Genomic DNA, 11,949 nt, shown 5'->3' with positions numbered 1-11,949 from the left:
GTGTTTCCTTTACCCATCCAAATTCCTCAGATGGTAGAATGACGAAAAAAAAAATGTTACTGAAAAGTTTATTCTCTGCTATCCACGAAATCTTGAACCAAATCTGGTGGAAATGCCATTGCCATCATAACCACTCAATGCATTTTTAATCAACAAAATTCAAAAACGACAGCTGGAAACTGGAATTGTGATCAGCACGCTCAGAAATAGAACCTCTGAACATGAGAGCAGCAGACAGTTTAAGCAGCGGTGGTGATGACAGTTTTCTGAAAAGCCATCACGCAAAAACGGCATGGAAAAACATGTACTTTACAAATCCATCGGGCGTTTACCAAGGCTGAGCCCAAGATGGAACTAGCCGTGGGACGGGAACAGTTCAAGAAAGAGCAAGGAAAACTACCGGGATGGTGCCTAATGATCAGAGCTTACAGACCTACCAGTAACCTGATAAGCACTCGTAATTGTCTCAAGCAAGTGTTATCAAACAGGAACAGTTTGCAGTGTGCAAAACCTTCGTGGTTATCAAAGGAAAAATAGACTCACCAACTCTTATCGAGCTATATACCACACTTGTAGAACGTGGAGTGTTGTTGATAGGTGCAACTTGTACTGGTCTCGACAGCGTTTAACACAGGCTAGAGTTGAAGGATGATTCAACAAAAGACATGTGATTTTCGATACTCTATTTCAGACCTGACCCAAAAACCGATACCATATTTACAACCTCTAAAATTAGTAGACTTCAGTTCTCAGCTCTAGCTACTTTGGCCACCGCTCACATGTAAATTTTATTTCCTTACGGCTTTATATTTCTTAACTTCTTACCATTTTCATTTACTTTACCTGTAAATTGTATTTGAAATGCCCAGTATAATGTAAATATATAATTGGATTGGATTGACTTGATACATGACCTCGGCTAACCAGGTATGGGCTTAAATCCATTTGCGTAAACATCTTATAGGAACTTCATATTTCCCGGAAAAACGATGTGGATGGGAAAAATCAGTTTCTTCCAAACAACATTCCTAATCCTGACCTTATTTTCAGGAGGGGTAGAGGCTATAAATATATGTTTCAAGGGGGGGGGGGTTGGGGGAGTACGTGACAATTTATTCTTCGTGCTTCATGCTCATAAATACAAACGAGAGATGAACACAGTCTGGGTCATAACCCGAACTTGATATGAGAAAACGTGGAATGTAAAATGAGAATGTGGAGATGTGGAATGTGGAATGTGGAATGTGGAAACGCGAAATGTGGGGATGAAACAAGTAGAAACATTAATGTGGAATGTGAAAATGTGTAATGTGAAATGTAGAATGTGGAAATTCGGAATGTAATAATGTGGAGTATGGATAATTAGGAGTGTGGAAATGCAAAGTGTGAAAAAGAAGAGTGTGGAAATGTAGAATGTGGAAATGTAGAATGTGGAAACATAAATTGTATAATGCGGAAACGTGGTGTGTGAATGTGCAAAAGAATGCACACAAACAATGAAAGCGGACGTCCATAATTTTGGGATGTTTTTCTAAATTGTAGAATCGCAATAATTGAGTGCTATAAATGAGAAAATAAGCTTAAGGCTCCTATCAACGCCCTGATCCTTAGTAGGACGGTGGGGGGGAAATTGCCCTATATAGGTCTCTCAAGTTCGGAAGCTAGAATATACAGTCTCCCTCGTTTTTATTTTTTATTTCAGTCTCCGTGTTTTTGCTCGCCTCCAACCCACCGAGTACCTGGAACAGTCTTGAACTGTACATGTATTTACTGTCTAAACAACATTCTTAAAACTTTTTCTGATTTATTTTCCTCATTTTATTATACCATGTACACATCTCCTCTCTTAAGAGTTCTGTTTTCTCTTAAATATTTATATAAACCTTACGATAAGAAGAGACTGACTAGAAAACTTTCAGGTTATTTTAGTCTCCAGACTAACATTGTAAATTTTATTCCTGTCCTTCTATTTAGATATATATATATATATATATATATATATTGGAAAACTGTAAACAAGTATGGAAAAAGTTATTGTTGTTGTTGTTGTTGTAAGAGCCTGGAAGAGTCTAGAACTGAATTAAGGCATCTGGTTTGTATCACCCTTTACTGTGAACCCTAAACAGTGTCGTTAAACAATCACCAAGAGCCTGGTGCTGAACTAAGGTATTCGGGACAACATTACATTCATCGTAGTTACGAAACGGCATAACGAAGCCACTATGGTCTACGGGTGTCACACCACTTTTCTTTGCAAGCATCCCAACATAAACATCATCTATTCTGTATCGCTTAACCACGTCAAATAACGGAACTAGACACTCGATAACATCATATGACATAACAAAGCCACCACCACTACAGAAGTTGGGATAGTATTTACCACTATACTCTATGTAACTGACCCGCCATTTGCCTTTACCACGTTGTACTATGGGATTGTGGTTAACTTTGCCCATATAAAGGCCTTTCTTAGGCGTTGATTTCAAACGCAAGACATCGATCAAACGTCTGGTGTTGACGAAAACGTCATCATCTGTCTTTAAAAGAAACGAGAAGCTACAATATCTAGCTGCCCATTGAAAGGCCATCTGAATCTTCAAACTCTGGTTCCAGTAATGTTCGTAGTAGTTTCCATGTATTACGTCACCGTATTTCTTACTTTCTGTTATGATCAAATCTGACTGTGCATGATTTCGTGTCTTCCCGAGAAGAAAGAATGTCTTCCAGTTAGGGGAAAAGTTGTCGTAGGCACCCCATGTTTGACGAATTAAATCTCTTCTGTCAAAATTTTCCGGTGCCGATGAAACTAGAATAAGTAAAAAGTACTGTCGTCTACAAACTGTCTTGGTTATCAAAGTAGTTTTGTGCTGGGAGGTTGTCCTCCAGGATTTACAATCGTTATGAGGAGCAGGCTGACCCGAAGAGCGCTTGCGCCCAAAACGGCTGGAAGTCAAGTTTTTTTGCAGAGGGGTAACCACTGTCAGTAGTTCGCGTGCGCCATTTTCGTAGGTGGGAAGGTGGTCGGAACTGCTGGAAGTGAGGTCTCTTTGCCGAGGGGGAACCACTGTCTGGAGCGCGCGTGCACCCTTTTCGTAAGTAGGAAAGAGGTCAAAACTGTTGGAAGCCAAGTCGTCAGTAGGAGCCATTTTAAGGGGAAAGCGTGTACCTTGACCTTGCAGGGACTTGTCAAAGCCAGCCAATAATGTTGTTATTAAAGCAGCGACTGTTACGGTGACAAAAAGAATCTGCCGTCTTCTGCTGAGCAAAAGAAGTTTCCAAGGAAATAGCAGACAGTGTTTTATCTGGTGAAGCATATTTCCTGTTGAATTGAAATGGCTTCTTCCAGGGTTCGAGCTCCTCCTAGAAATGTATTAATAAGTACCTATTCAGTGACCGCCCTTAGAGAAGGTGCGAGTTTGCTAGTATCGCTAAAACTGACATAAATTTACTCTACTCGAAAGATCATAATGTGATATTTCATATATTCACCTGCTTGAAGCTAAGTCGTGGGCGCATCATTTCAAAACAATATCGAAAAAAAAATGACTTTTTTCAAATTTGTTTTAATATTCATGAATTTACATTTGCAATAGCAATTGCTAGCTCGGTCATTGTGTAATGACTTAAGATCTTCTAAAAGACGCCCAAGTACGCTTGACATAATTGACTTTTGCATTGATCTGCCTAATTAAGTGTCCACTCATAACTCTGAATAGCTAGCGACAACCGCACAGAAATTAAAAAATTAAAAAACAAAAACAAAAACTCGCTTAAAAAGGCTTTAATTTCTTTCAAGCAAAGACACCAAACGTCCGAATGTAGTCCGTTTTAATCTTCTCCAATTTTACCCACTCTTCTACGGCTAAGAGCCATCATCACGTTGATACATAAATTGTCTAAACTTGCGTGACCTAGCCATCCCCATAGGACTTCTTTCTCGGCTCACGTTAGAAAATATAACCGCTTACGGGGCCAGAAGGGACATTTTTACGATATTTCCGCACTACAGACTAATGAATTATGTACGGATCAGAAATAAATTTACCATTAAGATATCCGTCATCTTTGCCGAGCATGAACAAATGTACTTTGCACTGTTTTAGGATTACACACATTCAAATTTAGACCTACAATCCACCACAGAAGTCCTTGGCACACCTGGATGAGATCACAAGAAAATGCGTTAACAAGGCATTTTCGGGAAAATCAGGGGGTGAGAGATTGTCGCCCATATCAACTTTCTTTTCTCCGGTAAGTTCTCGCGCGTTTAGAGATGCACCGCACTCGCGTTTTAGGTGCGAGGATCCGAACCAATGCTTACCTAACTTTTTAAAGATGCTACTTTTAGCCCTCGCCCAAATCTGCATACGTGTATTTCACTTGTGAAAGTCTATCGATTTGGACAGTGCTTGGGTAACAGATTCTCACCCATATCAACTTTCTTTTCTCTCGTAAGTTCTCGCGCGTTTAGAGATGCGCCACACTCGCGTTTTAGGTGCGGGGATCTTAACCAATGCTTACTTAACTTTTTAAAGATGCTACTTACCCTCCCCCAAATCTATACACGTGTATTTCACTTGTGGAAGTCTGTCGCTTTGGACAATGCTTAGGTTAAAAAATTCTGGCTCATTTATATCTGTTTTTTCACTCGCGAGTTTTCGCGCGTTTAGCGATGTGGCACACTCGCGTTTTTTGTGTGGGGATCCCAAACTATGCTTATGGGGCTCTTTAAAAATGCTAGTTTTGGCCCTCCCCCAAATCTACACAAGTGTATTTCACTTGTGGACGTCTATCGATTTGGACAGTGCTTGGGTTAGATATTCTTTCTCATGTCAATTTCCTTTTCTCCCGCGTGTTTTCGCACGTTAAGCGAGGCGGCACACTCGCGTTTTAGATGTGGAGATCCCAAACTTTGCTTACCTCGCTTTTTAAAAATGCTAGCTTTACCCCTCTTCCAAATCTCCCACATGTATTTCACTTGTGGAAGTCTATCGATTTGAACATTGCTTGGGTGGATATTTTTAACGATGTCAATTTACTTTTCCCTGGTCTTTTCTCGCGCGTTTAGGCTATACGGCACACTCGAACTTTTGGTGTCGGGATCTTAAACTATGCTCACAGGGCTTTTTAAAGATGCTAGTTTTGGCCCTCTCTTAAATTTAAACGTGTATTTTTTACTTGTGGGAGTCTTTCGATTTTCAAAGTGCTTGGGTAAGAGATTTTCCCCCATATTTAAATTTATTTTCTCTCGTAAGTTCTCGCGCGTTTAGAGATGCGCCACACTCGCGCTTTTGTTGTGAGGATCCCAAAGTATGGTTACGGGGTCTTTAAAAATGCTAGATTTGGCCCTCACCCAAATCTACACAGGTGTATTTTACCTGTGGAAGTCTGTCGCTTTGGACAACGCTTGAGATGGAGATTCTCGCCCATGTATATTTTTTCTCTCGCGTGTTTTTGCGCGTTTAGAGATGCGAAACACTCGTGATCTCAATTTATGCGTACTGGACTTGTTAAAGATGCTACATTTGGCGCTTTCTCAAATCTACACACAAATATTTCACTTGTGGAAGTCTGTCACTTTGGACAATGCCTGGTTTAAAGATTCTCGCCCATTTATATCTTTTTTTCATTTGCGTGTTTTCGCACGTTTAGCGATGCGGCACACTCTCGTTTTTGGTGTGGGGACCCCAAACTAAGCTTACGGGGCTCTTTAAAAATGCTAGTTTGGCCCTGAACCAAATCTACACAAACGTATTTCACTTGTGGAAGGCTATCGATTTGTACAGTGCTGGGGTGAAAGATTCTCGCCCATATCAACTTTCTTTTCTCTCGTAAGTTCCCGCGCGTTTAGAGATGCGCGACACTCGCTATCTAGGTGCAGGGATCCCAACCAGTCCTTACCTAACTATTTGAAGATGCAACTTTTAGCCCTCCCTCAAATCTACACACGTGTATTTCACTTGTGGTAGTCTGTCGGTTTGGAGAATGCTTGTGGTGCAGATTCTCGCCCATTTATATTTTATTCTCTCGCGTGTTTTCGCACATTTAGAAATGCGCCACACTCGCGATCTCGGTGTCGGCATCTCAAGCTATGCTTACTGGACTTTTTGAAGATGCTAGATTTGGCTTTTTCTCTAATCTACACACGTGTATTTCACTTTTGGAGGTCTATCGATTGGGACAGTGTTTGGGTTGGAGATTCTCGCATATATCAACTTTCTTTTATATCGTAAGCTCTCACACGTTTACAAATGCGCCACACTCGCGTTTTAGGTGCGGGAATCTCAACCAATGCTTGCCTAACTTTTTAAAGATGCAACTTTTAGCCCTCCCCCAAGTCTACACACGTGCGTTTCAGTTGTGCGAGTCTAATGATTTGGACAGTACTTGAGTAGTAGATTCTACCCTATCACAACTTTCTTTTGGCTAGTAAGTTCTCGCGCGTTTAGAGATGCACCACACTCGCGGTTTTGGTGTCGGGATCTTAAACTATTTCTCTTTGGACTTTTTAAAGATGCTAGATTTGGCCCTTTCTGAAATCTACACACTAGTATTTCACTTGTGGAAGCCTGTTGCTTTGAACAATGCCTGGGTTAGAGATTTTCGCCCATTTATAGTTTTTCTTTACGCGCGTATTTTAGCGCGTCTAGCAATGCGGCAAACTCGCGTTTTTTGGTATGAGGATCCCAAACTATGCTTAAGGGGCTCTTCAAAAATGCTAGTTTAGGCCCTCCCCCAAAACTACACAATCGTATTTTACTTGTGCAAGTCTATCGATTTGGACAGTGTTTAGGTTGGAGATTCTCGCCCAAATCAACTTTCTTTTCTCTCGTAAGTTCTCGCGCGCCGCACTCGCGTTTTAGGTGCGGGGATGCCCACCAATGCTTACCTAACTACTTTTAGCCGTCCCCCAAATCTACACACGTGTATTCAACTTGTGAAAGTCTATCGATTTGGACAGTGCTCAAAGTCGCCGAGACCGGGCTACGCACAGCGTGATTTTGACCAACTTAACGTCGATTTCTAGGAACTTAGGCGATAATATCAAGTCCTAAGGACTAAACTAATTCGAGAAAACTTTGCTTTTCAGTGAATGGGACAGAGGAAAAATTTTTGAACGCTTGGTTATGAGCAGTCTGGCCGAAATTTAGCTACCTAGTGACTAGAAAGTCGCCGAGAATGGGGTACGCGCAGTGTGATTTTAACCAGGTTTGGGTCGATTTCCAGGAACTAGAGCGATATTTCCGAGTCCCAGTGACTCTAAACTAATTCGAGAAGACGTTGGTTTTTACTGAAATGGACAGAGGAAAAATTTTTGAATGCTTGGCTATGAGCAGTCTGGCCGAAATGTAGCCCCTCTATAACTAACTTAGTGACTAGAAAGTCGCCGAGACTGGGCTACGCGCAGCGTGATTTTGACCAACTTTGGGTCGATTTCCAGGAACTTGGGTGATATTTCCGAGTCCCAGGGATTCTAAACTAATTCGAGAAGACTTTGGTTTTCAGTGAAATGGATAGAAGAAAAATTTTTCAACGCTTGGTTATGAGCAGGCTGGGCGAAATATAGCCACTTAGTGACTAGAAACTCGCCGAGACTGGGCTACGCGCAGCATGATTTTGACCAACTTTGGGTGGAATTCCAGGAACTTGCGCGATATTTCCAAATCCCAGGGACTCTAAACTAATTCAAAAAAACACGCGAGTAAAAAAAAAGATATAAATGGGCGAAAATCTTTAACCCAGACGTTGTCCAAAGCGACAGACTTCCACAAGTGAAATACACGTGTGTAGATTCGAGAAAGGGCCAAATCTAGCATCTTAAAAAAGTCCAGTGAACATAGTTTAAGACCCCGACACCAAAACCGCGAGTGTGGCGCATATCTAAACGCGCGAGAACTTACGAAAGAAAAGAAAGTTGATATGGGAGAGAATCTCCAACCTAAGCACTGTCTAAGTTAATAGACTTCCACAAGTGAAGTACGTTTGTGTAGATTTGGTGGAGAGCTAACACTAGCATTTTTAAAGAGTCCCGTAAGCATAGTTTGGGATTCCTACACCAAAAACGCGAGTGTGCCACATTGCTAAACGCGCGAAAACCCGCAAATGAAAAAAAGATATAAATGGGCGAGATCTTTAAACCAGGCATTGTCCAAAGCGACAGACTTCCACAAGTGAAATATTTGTGTGTAGATTTGAGAAAGCGCCAAATGTAGCATCTTTAACAAGTCCAGTACGCATTAATTGAGATCACGAGTGTTTCGCATCTCTAAACGCGCAAAAACACGCGAGAGAAAAAATATAAACACGAGAGTTAAAAAAAGATATAATTGGGGGAGAATCTTTAATCCAGGCATTATGCAAAACAACAGACTTCCACAAGTGAAATACACGTATGTAGATTTGAGAAAGGGCCAAATGTAGCACACCTAAAAAGTCCAGTAAGCATAGTTTTGAGATCACGATACCAAAAACGCGAGTGTGCCGCATTGCTAAATGCGCGAAAACATGAGACTGAGAAAAAAAAAATCGGCGAGAATCTTTAGAGATTCTCCAAAGCGACAGACTTCCACAAGTGAAATACACGTATGTAGATTTGGGGGAGGACAAAGAGTAGCATCTTTAAAAAGTTAAGTAAGCCTTGGTTAAGATCCCCGCACCTAAAACCCGAGTGTGACGCATCTCTAAACACGTGAGAAGTTACGAGAGAAAGGAAAGTTGATATGGGCGATAATCTCTCACCCAAGCACTGTCCAAATCGATAGACTTCCACAAGTGAAATCCAAGTGTGTGAATTTGGGGGAGGGCTACAAGTAACATTTTTGAAAAGTTACGTATGCATTGGTTTGGATCCCCGCACCTGTAATGCGAGTGTGGCGCATCTCTAGACGCGGAAGAACCTACGAGAGAAAAGAAAGTTGATAGGGGCAAGAATCTCTCACCCAAGCACTGTCCAAATCGATAGACTTCCACAAGTGAAATCCAAGTGTGTGAATTTGGGGGAGGGCTACAAGTAACATTTTTGAAAAGTTACGTATGCATTGGTTTGGATCCCCGCACCTGTAATGCGAGTGTGGCGCATCTCTAGACGCGGAAGAACCTACGAGAGAAAAGAAAGTTGATAGGGGCAAGAATCTCTCACCCAAGCACTGTCCAAATCGATAGACTTCCACAAGTGAAATCCAAGTGTGTGAATTTGGGGGAGGGCTACAAGTAGCATTTTTGAAAAGTTACGTATGCATTGGTTTGGATCCCCGCACCTGTAATGCGAGTGTGGCGCATCTCTAGACGCGGAAGAACCTACGAGAGAAAAGAAAGTTGATAGGGGCAAGAATCTCTCGCCCAAGCACTGTCCCAATCGATAGACTTCCACAAGTGAAATACACGTGTGTAGATTTGGGGGAGGGCTACAAATGCCATTTTTAAAACGTTAGGAATGCATTGGTTTGGATCCCTGCACCTAAAACGCGAGTGGGGCGCATCTCTAAACGCGCGAGGACTTACGAGAGAAAAGAAAGTTGATAGGGGCGAGAATCTCTCACCCAAGCACTGTCCAAATCGATAGACCTCCACAAGTGAAATACACGTGTGTAGATTTGGGGAAGGGCTAAAAGTAGCATCTTTTAAAAGTTAGGTATACATTGTTTGGAATCCCCGCACCTAATTAGTGAGTGTGGCGCACCTCTAAATGAGAACTTAGGAGAGAAAAGAAAGTTGATAGGGGCGAGAATCTCTCACCCAAGCATTGTCCAAATTGATAGACTTCCACAAGTGAAATACACGTGTGTAGATTTTGGGAAGGGCTTAAAGTAGCATCTTTTAAAAGTTAGGTATATATTGTTTGGAATCCCCGCACCTAATTAGTGAGTGTGGCGCACCTCTAAATGAGCGAGAGCTTACGAAAGAAAAGAAAGTTGATAGGGGCGAGAATCTCTCACCCAAGCGCTGTCCCAATCGATAGACTTCCACAAATGAAATACACGTGTGTAGATTTGGGGGAGGGCTAAAAGTGGCATCTTTAAAAAGTTAGGTATGCATTGGTTTGGATCCCCGCACCTAAAACGCGAGTGGGGCGCATCTCTAGACGCGCGAGAACTTACGAGAGAAAAGAAAGTTGATATTGGGGATAATCTCTTACCCTGGCGCGGCATAATGACATTGTTAGAATAGGGAGGTCCCTCTCCCCCCCCCCCCCCGACAAAGTTGTAAGCGGGCAATGACAACTTCATTACGATAAACAACAGTAAATTGTGGGGAAGGGCACGAACTGATAAATTTCCCTGACAGATATTGCAAAAGTGGAAAGGTGTGCCAAGACGTTTGACGGAGATTGTAGCTCCCACCTCGCACCAGCACCTCCCTCCCCCCCACCACCCCTTCCTACCCCCAACCCTATCTCCATACGGTTTTGGAACGATTGAATTGCAGATTCTTGAGGTCAGAACCGTGGTCGTTTAGAAAGTATTTAGAAGCTATTTTTGATACTAACAATGAATCGCAATGTGGCCGCAATGTGGCCGAAGAGCCAGTGGGCAGGCTCATTTAAACTCTCAAATTCGATGTATGTATGCATGTATGCAGTGACTGAAAAAAACAGTTGGCAGTGATGGTCATCACTCATCTAGATACTCAGCCCAAGGGTATGTTCGAAAACCGATATTTGGAATGTAGCATTAAAAGGTGATAAAGGTTTCAGTGTCTCTTTTATGAAAGCTCTTTTCATCGCTGATGTTTGCGGACGTAGAGGCAGATTATTCAAACCTCTGAACTATATGGTCGAAAATGTGAACTTACAGAAAACGTCGCTGGAAAGCTTTCTATCAAATCTGAGATGTTAACTCACGCTAACCCCGCTCTCTCAACTGATCTTTCCAAAACCGGAGCTCGAAGGGTCTCGAAGCTTTTATAATTTCATTGCTTCGTGGGCAGCAATTAAGAATGATCCACCGTACATAAGCTTTTCGCGTCACTATTCTGCACACTGCCGCTTTAAAAGAGCCTAATTTCGAAGAGTTGCTTTGAAAATTTGTCCATAGGTTGGAAATGCAGTATGTTATGCAGTCTGATTGTATGAAATTTTTTACAAGACATCAGGACCGGGTTTCAGTAAACACTATCCTCTTCCATTTGTTTATGCCGTTGGTGCACGCGCACGCAATCGAGCTTACAGCTAAAATAAATCACCTACGGTTGGAATTAATGTTATGAAATATAGTTACAAGCATTATGTCTTACCGTATTGGAAGTTTCTCGCCCGTTGAGCTTTAATTTCTTTTGAAATCGTTCAATTCCGTCAGTAAGCTTTAAAGCTGTGCCGCAGGTCAGGTCTCCGACGAGAACTTAATACTTTCAACATCTGGCTGTCCGTTGTCTAGAATTGCCTAGTTTAATTTCGAAAAAATTAATAAAAAATGATCAACGACTGAAAGGGATCATGCTCACTAGGTACAGAAAACGATTGAAGGAATATCAAAGCACTGGCATGAAAATTGCTGGAATGACAGCAAGTATAACGTCGACTATAAATGAAATTGGAAAACCCGTGACACAAGCCATTAAAGGAGAATCAACGAAACATGCATATTTCCCAACTGAGACAGACGCATGCCATTTGGCAGGAACTTTATGGAGCACTAGTTCTACAACCATGAACAAATTGTGTTGGAAAATGTGCAAAAACAAGAAATCATAACCGTAATACCTACAGAATAAGTGTCAGCCTCCCTCCCCCCTCCCCCCCCCCCCATTCCCGATTACAATCTTGGAAAATGGTTGAAATGGTTGATATGATGAAAGTGTTTTGTGGACATGGCACAAGGCTGCGGAGGGGCAAAGTGCGATTAGAATGAATTTTTCCAACCCTTGTGACCAAGGTTGTAGAAACTGCAAAATACCACCGGAAGTAACCCTTAGAGACGACCCACCAGTTGTCTGAGAAGCCAGCCTAAA

At 41.9% G+C, this 11,949-nt stretch overlaps 1 protein-coding gene across 1 annotated transcript; it reads right to left on the bottom strand.

The window, feature by feature from the left end:
* Positions 1-2,088: 2,088 nt before the first annotated feature.
* On the bottom strand, positions 2,089-11,512 carry LOC110062244 (beta-1,3-galactosyltransferase 1-like). Its single transcript, XM_089287662.1, has 2 exons — positions 11,236-11,512; positions 2,089-3,363 (listed from the first exon to the last, which is right to left on the bottom strand). Exon 2 carries the CDS (start codon positions 3,315-3,317, stop codon positions 2,100-2,102), a length of 1,218 nt encoding a protein of 405 aa, XP_089143788.1. The 5' UTR covers positions 3,318-3,363; positions 11,236-11,512; the 3' UTR covers positions 2,089-2,099.
* Positions 11,513-11,949: the final 437 nt, after the last annotated feature.

Source organism: Orbicella faveolata, unplaced genomic scaffold (genome assembly GCF_042242905.1).
Source record: "Orbicella faveolata isolate gen_17 unplaced genomic scaffold, um_ofav_v1 contig_14, whole genome shotgun sequence".
Lineage (NCBI taxonomy): Eukaryota > Metazoa > Cnidaria > Anthozoa > Scleractinia > Merulinidae > Orbicella > Orbicella faveolata.
This window is presented reverse-complemented; position numbering and strand designations above follow the sequence as displayed.